The sequence below is a fragment of the Haliotis cracherodii genome, unplaced genomic scaffold (assembly GCF_022045235.1).
Source record: "Haliotis cracherodii isolate W230 unplaced genomic scaffold, xgHalCrac1.p SCAF_4, whole genome shotgun sequence".
Classification (NCBI taxonomy): Eukaryota; Metazoa; Mollusca; class Gastropoda; order Lepetellida; family Haliotidae; genus Haliotis; species Haliotis cracherodii.
In genome coordinates, this window is record NW_027266297.1 from 33,974,989 (window position 1) to 33,989,040 (window position 14,052).

Genomic DNA, 14,052 nt, shown 5'->3' on the forward strand with positions numbered 1-14,052 from the left:
GACCCACTGCGATACCATGCCGCAGTTACCATGGATATCCCATTAGTTCTTGTTTTATCCAATTATTTCCCCAATACCCAGGGTCAGGCAGGATAACAACAAGTGCTATCTTTTAACGTATGTTGGTGTGACGCGCCAAGGTATTGAACCACCGAACGTTCGCACCGGGAAGACACTCTATCCACTAGACCACGAAGGCGGTTAAATATGGGTGTAGACTTTCTTTTGCCCGGCAGTATAATCTCTCTTGAAATTCCTGACTCCATGTCACATAACTACACTCGTACATTTATCATGTCACTTTGTTAGGAGTCGTGCAAAATACACAAAAAGATAAGTATCCATTTTCACATCTCTCCCTATTGAATATCACTAGCTTGCATCCTCATGTCACGATATTCATTGATATCTAAATTTAAAAGGAAACAGGCTAACGTCAACACAAAACAAGAGTTAACCAGGGAAGTATCTTAACGCTTGAATGCTTCCCAAACACCTTACTACCCAAATACCACACAAAGAGCTGACTGGGGTAGCCCCATTCAGGGGTAGAAATATAGAAGCTCCATAAAGGAAGAGGCAGTAGCGACAAGGTCTAAGGCGTGACACAACCATGGCCAGTTTACCTGAGGTAAGACTTCTCACTGTTACTACTAATGAATCCATTTAAATGTTTTCCAATCGCCTTTGATGAACATACGGATGCCTTTTAGGGACATTTTTTTTTTCTTGAAATTTCAAGATGTTCTGTTGAAATTTCAAGATACTAAGTTGAAATTTTAAGTTAATATCTTGAAATTTCCTTGGTATCTTAAAATGGTTGAAATTTCAAGATACGGAGATGAAATTTCAAGGTAATATCTTGAAATTTCAACTTGGTATCTTAAAACAAAAAGTTGAAATTTCAAGATTCTAAGTTGTAATTTCAAGTTATAATGTAAATATTGTAACTTATTATCTTGACATTTCAAGAAGAAAATGACCCTAAAAGGCTTCCGTAATGAACATGTTAGTAGGAAATCACTGTTATCAAGACATTGTCTCTTGTGTCCCGAGGAGATCCGGGGTAGAATAGATCTTCAGCAACCAATGCTTGCCGTAAGAGGTGACTAACGGGATCGGGTGGTCAGGCCGGCTGACTTGGTTGATACAATGTCATCGTTTCCCAATTGCGTGGATCTATGCTCATGATGTCAATCATTGGATTGTCTGGTCCAGACTCGGTTACTTACATACCCCCATCATATAGCTGGAATATAGTGCGGCGTTAAACAACAAACAAACAAACATTGTCCCTTGCACCTGAATTTATTTTAGCTGAAATTTGAACTCGAAAAAATACATTGAACGTCAATATGCCGTTAGAGCGTCAGAGAAAAGTTAAATCTTGCGTGTAAAATTACATGCAGGTGGGTGATAGAAATCTATTGAAAACGGCTTCATTCGTCCACCTACCCTACCGTATTGCCTTGTGTTTAGATACTCGTGTTACCGTTGTTACTGTATAAGGTTCCACATACCCTGTTGCGAAATGACGAACTTCTTACCAATGCTAATACAATGATATAATTATAAAACCGAACGCCTATCAAATGCACTTCAGCGAACCTATCCGAGGGTATCCGGTTAATATTTCAGGATGGTTTACGTCGTCTGTTATCTGTCACTAATGACCGTAAAACGGTTCGCTGGCCAGACGGATGAAGACATTTTGTATGTAAACAATAGCATACGGAGCTAGCAACAAGGACGGAAGTTCCGCAGCGCCCCGCTGTTTCGTAGCGGTGTTTGCCGGTAGGATACATTTCTTGACAACCGATCCCTCGGCGTTAATGGTGTGATGTACCCTGTGGGAGAGCCTATTAACCCCTTGACGGGACGTCATATACCCTTTGAGACCGGTCGACAACAAATTATATATCCTTACAGTGTGAAATATACAGCTTAAAGATCGGATCCAGTCAGATAGTGTTATGAACCTTATTGTCTTCTGTAATTTGGACTTTGAATCACCCGCTGTCGACTGAGATGTACAATGACAGAAGCGATGAAACTGCCAAAATGTTTTTTTTTGTTTGTTTGTTTAACGCCGCATTCAGCAGTATTCCAACTGTATGATGGTGGTCTGTAAATAATCGAGTCCGGACCAGACAGTCCAGTGATTGATATCATGAGCATCGATCCATGCAGTTGGGATAAGAGGACATGCATCAACCAAGTCAGCGAGCCTGACAACCGGATCCCGTTAGTCGCCTCTTAGGACAAGCATAGTCACCTTTTACGGCAAGCGCGGGTTGCTGAAGACCTATTCTAACCCAGATCTTCACGGGAAAGTTGCCAAAATGTGAAACATGAAAATAAAAAACCCCACCTAAACCCTTTAACGTTAGGCATGTCAGCGCTGTATAATGCATTCATGTAAATGTCACCCCTAGTTTGTCTTTTACGCCCAGTGGAATCTGTTTCGGCGGATAATTGAGACTGGTTATTCTCTGGTGTTGACGTTATATATTGTGTGTCGATACAAAGGGGAATATTTTACTAGGCTTGTTAAAAACCATGCGATAAATTGCGTAGCAACGAATTAAAATAATAATGTGTAATCATGTCACGGGATAAGATAGACATCGTGTTGGAAAGTCATAGTTAAATGTTCTATTTATTATATAATTCAAACTGATATTGCGTGATTGTTTCTTCTCAAACGGGGGCGGCCGGGTAGTCTAGTGGATAACGCGTTCGCTCGTCACACCGAAGACCCAGGTTCGATTCCCGACAGGGGCACAATGTGTAAAGCCCATTTCCGATGTTCCCCGCCGTGATATTGCTGGAATATTGCTAAAAGCGGAGTAAAACCATACTCACTCTCTCAAACAATGTGCACGAATCGAACCCCGTATGTATATTTTCAACTTGTTGTCATCAATAGAGAAGGATCTAACCAGACAATAACGTCGACAAGAAATGGTAAGGAACACCCAAACAGTTGAAGTTCCAAGTGTATTTCATCAACATTCAAGCCATGATGAAGCAGTGCCGCTTCGGCAATCCTAACATTAATCCACAACAAGTGTGTTGAACTTCTGATATCACAACTTCCGACAGTGACGATATCAGTGTCGTCCATGTTGTTTGTTTGTTGTTTAACGCCGCATTCAGCAATATTCCATCTGTATGACGGCGGTCTGTAAATAATCGAGTCTGGACCAGATAATCCAGTGATTGGCATCATGAGCATCGAACTTCACAATGAGACACGAAGACATTGTATCAACCAAGTCAGCGAGCCTGACCACCCGATCCCGCTAGTCGCCTCTTACGACAAGCATTGTCACCTTGTACGTCACGCATTGGTTTCTGAGGACCTATTCTGTTCCGGATCTTCACGGGTCTCGTCCATGTCGTCCAATCTCACTGCTATATGTAGTTATATACCCCAAAGAAGTTAAAGATCACACGATTCTTTCATATCACTAGAGTTACTAAAGTAATATGGAAGAATTAATTTGGGGTGTTCTCTAAATTCTTTAAGTATATAATTAGCAGTGAGATAGTGAAATAGTTATGGCAAGACATATTAACTATAGCAATGTGAAAGATCGTCTTTTGAGTAGTATATAATATAAAAAAAGGTTATGTAAATGAAACATCTGTTTTCAGGTGATGCTGGTTGCATTCCTTCTGCTCTCTGGAGATGCTGGTGAGGGTGGTGAGCCTGGTGGTGTCGATACCTGTGAACCGTGCACATGCTCAGAAACACACGCCGACTGTTCCTCGCGAAACCTAACCACCGTCCCGAAAACCCTTCCAATCGGAATCCAAACTTTGGATCTAGCTCACAACTCATTTCATGAATTGATAAGGAAATCCTTTGATGCCTACGCAAACCTTACTACTCTAAATATATCATACAACAAACTGAAATTCTTGGATAGGGATGTCTTTGAGCATTTGATAAATTTGCTGATACTGGACCTTTCGCACAACAAGCTATTACTGTCTGAACACTCCTATCCTGAAGGACTCTTTAGGAACCAGAAGATGTTACAACAATTGTTTCTCCAAAGTAACACTGAATGCAACGAAAACTACCGTTATCCTGATACCGTATTCAGTGACCTTACCAACTTAACTGAACTTCACATAGATGGTTTGAAAAACTTCGTATTTGGAAAAGGCTTCAAGCACCTCACAAAACTCACGTCACTGTTTCTCGTGGGAACCTGTGATATTGAGACAGTGCGAAACTACAGTTTTACCTACTTGTCTAATGTGCAAAATCTTTCCCTGGTACACTGTGGAATCATTCACATTGAACAATCGTCATTTTCGCCCTTAAGCAATGACATACATTATTTGGATGTTTCTGACAATGTGGACCTTGGACTGATTCGTCTTGGTCGCGCATTCTATGGACTTAGAAACAAAACAGTTCGGATTCTGAGAGCAAATAGGCTACACAGGCATCGTGGAACAGGCATAGCACTTAAGTGCAAAGACTTTGCTTCTCTTAAATACATAACATTAGAAGAACTGCACATCGATGATAATCGCATAGAAGTCGTTGACATGGGTATTACAGGACTTCTACCTCGGTTGAAGAGATTCTCAGGCAGAAATAATCTATTCCTGTTTGGTCCATATGTTCTTACAGGTCAGGGATTGAAGGAGATTGAATGGGCTGATATCTCTGGACAGTCAGCTTCAACCGCTGAATTTTTCAATCAGAATGAAAACAATTTGTATCTTAAATATTCAAGAAAAGAGTTAACTTGTTTTCCTTCAGATGAGACACAACACAATTTAAGTATTTCACATGAAAATATTATACATTTAGACAGGAAACTGTCGGGTTCCCGGTCGGATATGAACTATGCAGGTTGTACATTTAGATTACCGCAGAAGCTTATATTTGCCAATTTCAGCAGATCCAAATTGAGTTTCCGTATACAAAAAGTATCATTTTGCAATTCCACGTTTAAGGAACTTGATCTTTCTCATAATTTGTTTTCAAAATGGGAAGGACCGATTGAAGGGTTTGAAAGCCTAGAAAAAATAGATCTCTCTCATAATTTCTGTGACTATATAAATAATTCAGTTTTCAAAAGTCTTAGCCGTTTGAAAACAGCAAAGCTTGGGACGAATTTTCTTGGTTATGCAATGAAAGACATACAGTTTAACATTAGTATATTAGAACATCTAGACTTGACAGATAACAAGATCCAGGAGCTGACAAGGTCTAATTTCATGTTACTGAAGTCCCTTAAATACTTAGACCTTAGTCACAACGATCTTAGATCTTGGAATGCTGACATCGAACATATGCATAATTTAAGGACAGTAAATATTTCTCATAATTTATTTGCAGACTTTCCAATAAATCTGGCATTACAAATTGACCGACTCAACAGTAGGAATTTGAGTGTTGATTTTCAGGGCAATTTCCTGCAATGTAATTGTCTCACTTTAAAATCTTTGCAATGGATAAATAAGAATTCAAACATCTTTCTTAACATGCAAGGTCTAGTATGCATGTTTAATCATAAAAATATCAATCTTACAAACATACATGACATCGTTCTTGAACTTGAAAAAACATGTGCTTCGTATGTAGGATTGATGATCGGCATTCTTAGCATCATCGTGTTAGTCTTGGCTTTATATATAGCCGGCGTTGTGTTCAGGTACAGGTGGAAGCTCAGGTATCTTTACCACTTAATGCGAAATAGACATCGAGGATACCTCCCTGCTGAAGATGTAGAACATGAATTCGAATTTGATGCCTTCATTTCGTATGCTGATGAAGACCGCGGTTTCGTTGTGAGGGAAATGCGCGAGATTCTGGAAGACCAGGAGAACTATAGTCTGTGCATCCACCATAGAGACTTTCTCCCGGGAGAAGCCATCGCGGCCAACATCCTGAAAGCCATCAGTTCCAGCAGAAAGACTGTGGTGATCCTGACCAGGAACTTCCTGAAGAGCTACTGGTGTAGATACGAGATGGAGATGGCCAAGATGGAGAGTATCTACACTGGAAGGAACACCTTGCTGGTTGTAGTCATGGAGGACATTCCTGTGAAGGATCTTCCGATGGATATAGTGGAGGTGATGAGACGGGACTCGTACGTGGAGTTCACAGATGACATGGAGGGGAATGCCGTGTTTTGGCAGAACTTGAAGAGAGGCCTTCGGGGATGAGATTTGAACATTCGTGTGACAATTCTTCCTGATGATTCTGTCCAGGTGACGAGACTGGATGTACGTAAACGTCACCAATGACGGGAAAGGGAATAGAAGTGGTTTTGCAGTCCTGTAATAGCGAAAGAGTGCTTGCAATGCTGGTAACTGAACCAAGTTGTATGGTTTTTATTGGTTATTTCGTCAATCTGTATATATTTTAAGATGTATATTGTATGTAGATTCTGCATACTTGGTAACCCTTGTGGCCATACTTTCTATGTACACCCACGTGCGGGTAAATATATGGGCGTTATATTCACACGCTAATAGAGCTGTATCTCAGCTTTGGCTATATTCTTGTTCATGATTTACATTTCATACTCTATAAACAAAATTTACGTATATACTTCATATGAATTGTATATATTCATTTTGTGCTTATTATTATTTACGTTACTAAAGTATATGTGTGTTTACTTAAAAATGAATAGGTGTAAGGTTGTACATACATATCCCTGTAAAATTTTACTTTGTTGTGTGTGAGTCATACTATTTCAGCCTTAAATTGACTATATTGACAGATAGGTTATCAAGCGAATGTGTATATCCTGTATTAGGAATAAACATTTTATTTAGCGAGCCTTGGCAAGCTAATTACATAGTGTCTATTCCTAATATGGGATATATTCAATTCCCCAAATCACACAAGCGTGATAAACTCTTTATCATGTGATGTCATTCTTGATTTCTGTAGTCGAAAAAGATAATCTTATCTCTTCCGAATGATACCTTAACATTACAAGATTTTCATGTTCTAGGTACATTTGAGAATCTAAGGACTTGTTTACAGTTATGTGTTGAGCCGTTTTAATAAAACGTGTACGCAAATAATGTTTTCTTTGGTTTTTGTGTGAGGTCCCATGTCGCACGACCTTGTTTTTGTTTTTGTCAGCAAAACGTGCGTACCTGTATAGATCTTGAGATCAATCTTGCAAATGAGGCCACGTATCACTAGCAGATAAAATAATGACGAGTATCAATGTGACGACAATATTTTAGAAAATAATTGAAACACAATAAAATGTATCAGGGTTGTTTTAACCTTGAAGACTCATCTCGCCTTCAAAATGAGTAAGTTACTTCAGTTAGAAATCTAAGGGGTGGTGTTGAATCAGTGTCTAGCTCTGAAAGGACTTAAGAGAGCGTTTGTTTGTTTGTTGTTCAACGCCGCACTCAGCAATATGCAAGCAAAATGACAGCGGTCTGTAAATAATCGAGACTGGACCAGACAATCCAGTGATTGACATCATGAGCATCGATCCGATGGGATACTATGACATGCATCAACCAAATCAGTAAGTCTGACCACCCGATCCCGTTAGTCGCCTCTTACGGCAAGCATGGGTTGCTGAAGGCCTACTCCACCCCGGATCTTCACGGGTCCACACGACCTTGTTCACAGATACAATACATTTTCGCGTTTTGTACTTTCCTCCTGATTAATTGATCTTGTATCAGGCTGATCGATATTGCCTTAAAACACAAACTCCAAAATAGTAACATGTTTGTCATTGTCTTTTTAATCGCCTGTTTACCTTTATTTTAATGGACGTTAAAATTATATTATAACAGTTCTTATTAACTGCCGAGGGCCTGTCTTCTAAGGGCCCAGAATTCAGTGTGCAAAGTTTCGTGCCAGAAACCTATGATTGTGGGTTCGAATCCACAATTGTCTCAAGTTATGCTTTCAGGTTTGTCAGATCATACCCATGTGCCTGGGTTTCACCTGGTAAACTTCTAAGTACTGCATCTCGGGTGTTTCCGCCACGTCATATTGACACCATGTGATATAACTGACATACAGTTCAAATCGGTGTTTAACCACACTCTCTCACTACCTGCAGACATTCTGAACACCTTATCAAAATATTTGCCATATCAAAATATACCTCAAGTAGTGAGTGAGTATGGTTTGGCGCGGCTTTTAGTAATATTCAAGCAATATCACGGCGGGGGACACCAGAGATGGGTTCACACATTGTACCCAGATGGGGAATCGAACCCGGGTCTTCGACGTGACGAGCGAACGCTTTAACCACTAGGTTACACCACCGCCCACTTCAAGCAGTAAAGGGCGACTTTCGGGTCGCTTTGTCGCTGGCCTTATGTTTTCTGGCACAGATAACGTATTACGATAGGTAACAATGGATGGTACAACCTGAACACAACAAAGAGAAAAAAAATTACTGATCTTTCCAGGGAATATTTTTTTATGAAATTGTGTGCTCAGTCTTCACAACAGAGACATATCCCCCCAAATAGTATTTAATTATCCTAACATTGTTTTGTTCGGTATATGATAATAATAATAATAATTCAAGATATTGTGATGAATGCAAGTAGATGTGATTTGGTGACTTCAGTAATGCATCGTGTGTGCTTTTACCGTAAGAAGTGAGAACAATGTGCTATAAATGACGGATTATATGTATTTTAGGGAAGTTATATTCTATTGTTGAAGGTTAACGAGCTGACAATTTGGTTATGTACCGGGAACGCCACATTTAGATAACAGATAATCCTGGGAACGCCGAACACATAACTCAAGGGATTCCGCTGTTGGTACCGCGAGCGCCACATCGATGGATTCTGTACCGTTTTGTTATAAAAACGAAGCATTATATGATATAAAAGAGTTATCCCGAAATAGTACACATACATAAAATACATAAAATGCGTAAAACAAAAATCAGTTAATATTAACAGATCACGTGATTATCAAAATGCACCCAATTAGCAGTGCAATGCGGATGTGTTGACAGATATAGCATTTGTTTTAAACAAAAATTCCGAATAGCTCTCATATACTTAATGAGTAATAACATCGCGTAACGATGCATGCGTGTGACATCAGTATGACACTAACGATATTGATACATGCTATTTAAGTCTTTTTTTGGGTGTTGTATAGTGTGATGGGACTAGAGTTGTTATCTACCTCATTCTTCATATAAGGAAACTCGTGGGAATTCGGGTTAGACAATAGGACCCCTACATCAGACCTGTCAACCCTTCCGCATTTTGCGGGAGACTCCCGCAGTTTGATGAAATCTCCCAGTCTTCTGCATGAGAGACTATTTCTCTCGCAAGACAGCATTTTTCATTAATTTAAAATGTTCCTCCATTGTCCCGCGAGTAAAAACAAAAATGATGCCTTTATCTGAGCCATAATTAAACTTGTAAATTATCTTCTTCAAGTGTTATTGTCACTTTTTTAAATCTCCCCCGTTGGAGGCAAATCTCCCCCATTTTGAAGGCAAATCTCCTCCACTGTCATGATGAGGGGTTGTCAGGTCTGCCCTACATGCTGGAAATAAGAAGTGAGGTCAGGCTTGCCGACTTAGTTGATTACATGCAGTCGTATCCAAATTACGTGGATCGATGCCCGTGACGTTAATCACTGGATTGTATGGTCTAGAGTAGATTATTGACAGATCGTAGTCATATAGCTGAAGCTTTGCCGTGCGGGCGTCAAACAAGAAACAAACAAACAAACAAACATAAAGGAAAACAATGATGACACACGGTACAGATAATCCTTGTGGGGAAGCTTCCTCGGAAGGAGTGACCTGTTTCTGTATGACGTCATACACAGCACATGGAGCCGAGGTAAGGTCAAGTTAGGTTTTATGTCGCGTTCAAGCTTATTGCACTTATATAGTGATGTGCATGTATGCAGTCTCTTTTTAACTACGTTCTCACTATATTCTAATAACGTAACGTTTAAGATTATTGCACTATTACAGTGACATGCATGAACGTGTATATGTGTGTATATGTGTGTGTGTGTGTGTGTGTGTGTGTGTGTGTGTGTGTGTGTGTTTCCTGCACTATACTACTAGTACTACTCCTGCCGTTATTTTATAGTACTATCCCATTGTGATGTCATACCGCAATCTAAAATGGATACCCTACTCAGACACATTATACTCCAAGCCCACCAGTAGTCATTTTATTCCCTAATGTCAGGCAGGGTAACAACATATACCACCTTTAAACGTCTGTTCATACGACACCGTGGGGGATCGAACCAGCGGCCTTCTGCAATGAAAGCAGACGTTCCATCCACGAGACCACAGACGTGGTCCCCAGTGGGTGAAATACTGTGTAGATCCAAAGAGATTAAAACAACATCCATCCAAGCCCTTTGTTCATCAGGTGTCATCATGCAATGGTTAAATGGTCACAGAATCGAAAAAGATGGTACCAGTTCTGCAATATAATTTACCTTGTGTCTGGGCTCCAACTGTTTGGGTGTAAAGTTTAGACAATAATGGTGACACACACACTTCAAACTGTCAATGCCAGAAAATAAAGTCTCGAATATCTTCATAAAATGAAAACAGTGATGAATAGTATATGAACTGATCACTCAAAATCAAAAACACCAGAAGTTCGCAAAAAGGGCAAGCATGTCCTGCTCTACCAGTAGTTCTGCCGGTACCAGTACCACACAATGGGCTCGCAACCCCACTAATTTCAAGAATTGAGTGCGAGAGTATAGCATAATGCCGCCTTCAGATACATTCGAGAGAGATCACAGCGGGACACATCAAGAATAGGCTTCACTCAGATTAGAATAGAGCCTGTTCGGCTATGTGAGCGAACGATTTCACCACTAGGTCACTCAACAGTCCCCTGTCATGACGTAATGATAGAAAAAATAGGAAACTAGGAAACTGTTATAAAAGTGGTTTATGTTAGAAAAAAGCTCGGGGATATTTACAAACATATGTACATCTTGTATTATACATGTAGACTAGATTACAATCATAGACATCAAGGGAACGACCAGCGTTCATTTGGCAAGACCATTTACACTCTACAAAAGAATCAATTTCGTAATTCTTTCATTTTGAACATATTTCATGTAACATTTAAACGAAATTGCTGAAGTAAGAAACATATCAATAAACATAATTGATTCAATAAATGACTCCTCAGAGAAAAAAAGATTATGAAAAGTCAATGTCCAAACAAAACATACAACAAAGAAATATGGAACATTGGACATAAAATGCATAATGTAATTGTTGAGAAAAAGAATGAGATGATAATAAGGATCTTGTGTACATTGTCAGTTAAAGGCTGCTTTTGCTTTCGTCAGCATTAACGACATAAAATCCTTGTGATTCCGAGTACACCTCGTTTTCAAAATAAACAGGCTGGGTTGTAAAGTGCTCCTTGTCGTAAGACCTTTCTTGAAATTTTGAGGCATCATTTTCAATCGTTCGAGCTTGTCGTCTCCTACAATAAATTATCAATGTTTATACATACTAGCTATAATACGATATAGCTTAATGTAAAAATATTACATCAATAAATAGTAAGAACGGACACTCTATAATACTGTCTATGATAAGAGAGTGACCAAAGTTTCATGTTAAAAATTATTTCTCTTGTCATGATTATATGGATTTGTACATTATTAGACAAGTTTCAATTGCCAACTAATTGGGGTATAGTCACATACGACTTGCACATTTGCCTATATGGAATAACATTTGGTGCGATGATTTTATAGCTTCAGCGTGCATGAAAAAGGCTATGGTGATAAAATAAATACTTACAAGCACTGACTAAAACATCTCTGAGCATGTAGTATATATGAAATTCAATGTGCAGATATATATATTATATAATACCAATAACTAACATATATTTTGCAAACTTGCGTTACAATTCTGTGGAAGGGTATGAATACCGAATGGATTGATGTTTGAACAACTCAAATATAATATACTCCTAGAATTCAAAACGCAAGCTTTTTGTCCAAAACATAGTGTCTGTGTGGAGAATTTACGTATTTACTCACAAGCAATCATTATGAATTATGTATGTCACGTCATGTACTCCTGTCTAATTTGATATCTTCCATTGTTTGTTCCTCATTTACAATATAGGTTCTCTGTTTTCCCTCCGAGATTTCAGGATCTTCCATATTAAAGGTGGGGTTATTAAAGTGTGGCTCGTCTGAGAAATGTTGCTTGTCATAGCCGTTTAACTCCTCGGGTTTCTGTTTAAGCGTATGCGACATCCGGTGTCTGAAACAGGAAGCGGAAGCTGTTTGTGCATGCGCAGTTGCAAGCAAGACAGGAAGCTCGGCACGGAATGACCCAGTTTAACAATGCTTCCTTCTGAATTTCACTTCATAACTCGAAGTAGCACTGCAAGGCATTACCATGGAGGTGTAAGCAAACTTTGACGAAATGTGACAGGTTGACTTCTAGAAAATGTGACTATGTGAGTGACAATTCTTGACACACATGTTCCAGAAAACACCATCTCTAAGACAGTGATATCCAGAATAAGATGGGTGACATGGTAAGAGAGCTGAGGTGGCTCGATGACAAACAATTAATTGAAGCAGAACAAGCTACAGATGAAGCAGGTGAACCTACACTATTATAAGGACTACTCACCTTCTGTTTCGTATCACCAACACGATCACTATGATGATAATCAATAGCAATAGTAGACCAAGGACGATCCCAAGTGGAATGGCCCAGTCAGACTGAAAAGAGTGAAGAAGTCAGTTAATGTTGATGTGTGGAGTCCGGGTCAACTTGCATAAAGCGATCTTAGCGCTACGACGAGACGATCTTAACTCGGATGCTCTAACAGATTTGCGATAGTCGTAGCACTAACATCATTTTGAGCAAGTGAGTCCTGGGAAAGAAAGAAGACATAAGTCAATGTTAAGTCTTTCAATGCCATTTAGCAGTGAAACACATAAGAAAGAGAATTTATGAATGTCAACTTCTTTAGCATGGGGAAATACACATTTTCGGAGTATATGTTTACTACTTCGTCAGGTGAATGAAGACGTAAGGAGTAAACATATACTCCGAAACGTTGTGTTTCCTCATTATCAAGAAATTGACATCCATAAATTCTCTTCCTTAAGTCAATGTTGATGTATAGGAATATAAAACTCTTGGTTGGAATCTTAAATTGTTTGAGAATAAATGTATCATCAATTGGACTACCCCAAATCACTTTACATTTCTTAAAAACCTTGCCGAAAGTCGATATCCAGTGAACAGTAAGCAAACTACACTTGTATTCAGCTACGTATGAAACCAAAACCAAGAAGGCATATCAGTCTCCGATGTGTATATAAATGTGTATATATATGAGTTTTTTAACAGTCGTTATAGCATGTTCATAGGTACCGCTCTCACTCACCGTATTTGACTCATCGTCATTTTTCCCCTTGTAAACTGTTAAGTCTAAGGGGGATATTTCATTTCCTATCAGATCATCTTGTGGTGTTGTCAAGTCATTCTCTGTAAAAGCTGATGGACCTCCGGCTGGTGTCACAATATACCGGAGTTTTGTTGGCGCATCCCTGTGATGAAAAGATTTTCATGAACTTGAAATCTATAACTCATGTGCAGAGGATACACTCAACTACAAACATACGATTAGGTTGGTCCTAGTTTTGCCTCTTGTAAACTACGTCTGAACTATATTATATTTGAATTATCTAATGCGTGATTACGGAAGGTACCATATTGGTAACTGTATTTGTGTATGTATGTGTGCGCATATATATGTGTGTGTGTGAGAGAGAGAGAGAGAGATAGAGACAGAGACAGAGACAGAGAGTTGTGAGAGATCATGAGCATGTTTCAAATCCTTATAACATGAATCAGAATGTAATTTAACATTATACATCGGTTCGGGCAATAAACGTTTTACTCACCCTTCAACCTTCTTGATTCCGACTGTCAGCGAACCAGTATAATCTGAAAAGTAATGACATTTCAAAGTAATTTGACAAAACACATGCTTATGATATAATCTGAA

General features: G+C 39.1%; 2 protein-coding genes across 4 annotated transcripts in view; one reads left to right on the forward strand and one right to left on the reverse strand.

The window, feature by feature from the left end:
* The first annotated feature begins 613 nt into the window (after window positions 1-613).
* On the forward strand, window positions 614-6,198 carry LOC139479385 (toll-like receptor 4). Its single transcript, XM_071262239.1, has 2 exons — window positions 614-631; window positions 3,661-6,198. Exons 1-2 carry the CDS (start codon window positions 614-616, stop codon window positions 6,196-6,198), a joined length of 2,556 nt encoding a protein of 851 aa, XP_071118340.1.
* Window positions 6,199-10,926: 4,728 nt separating this feature from the next.
* Window positions 10,927-14,052, reverse strand: part of LOC139480469 (uncharacterized) — a 59,068-nt gene continuing 55,942 nt past the window's right edge. For 2 of the 3 annotated variants that reach the window (XM_071263555.1, XM_071263553.1), the window contains 5 exons: window positions 13,949-13,991; window positions 13,429-13,591; window positions 12,663-12,754; window positions 12,056-12,284; window positions 11,403-11,487 (listed from right to left, as the gene is read on the reverse strand). In XM_071263555.1, coding sequence (XP_071119656.1) covers window positions 12,086-12,284; window positions 12,663-12,754; window positions 13,429-13,591; window positions 13,949-13,991 — 497 coding nt within the window. In that variant the 3' untranslated portion in view covers window positions 11,403-11,487; window positions 12,056-12,085. Of the gene's footprint in view, window positions 11,488-12,055; window positions 12,285-12,662; window positions 12,755-13,428; window positions 13,592-13,948; window positions 13,992-14,052 lie in introns of all 3 variants that reach the window. The other variant, XM_071263554.1, reaches the window with a different exon arrangement.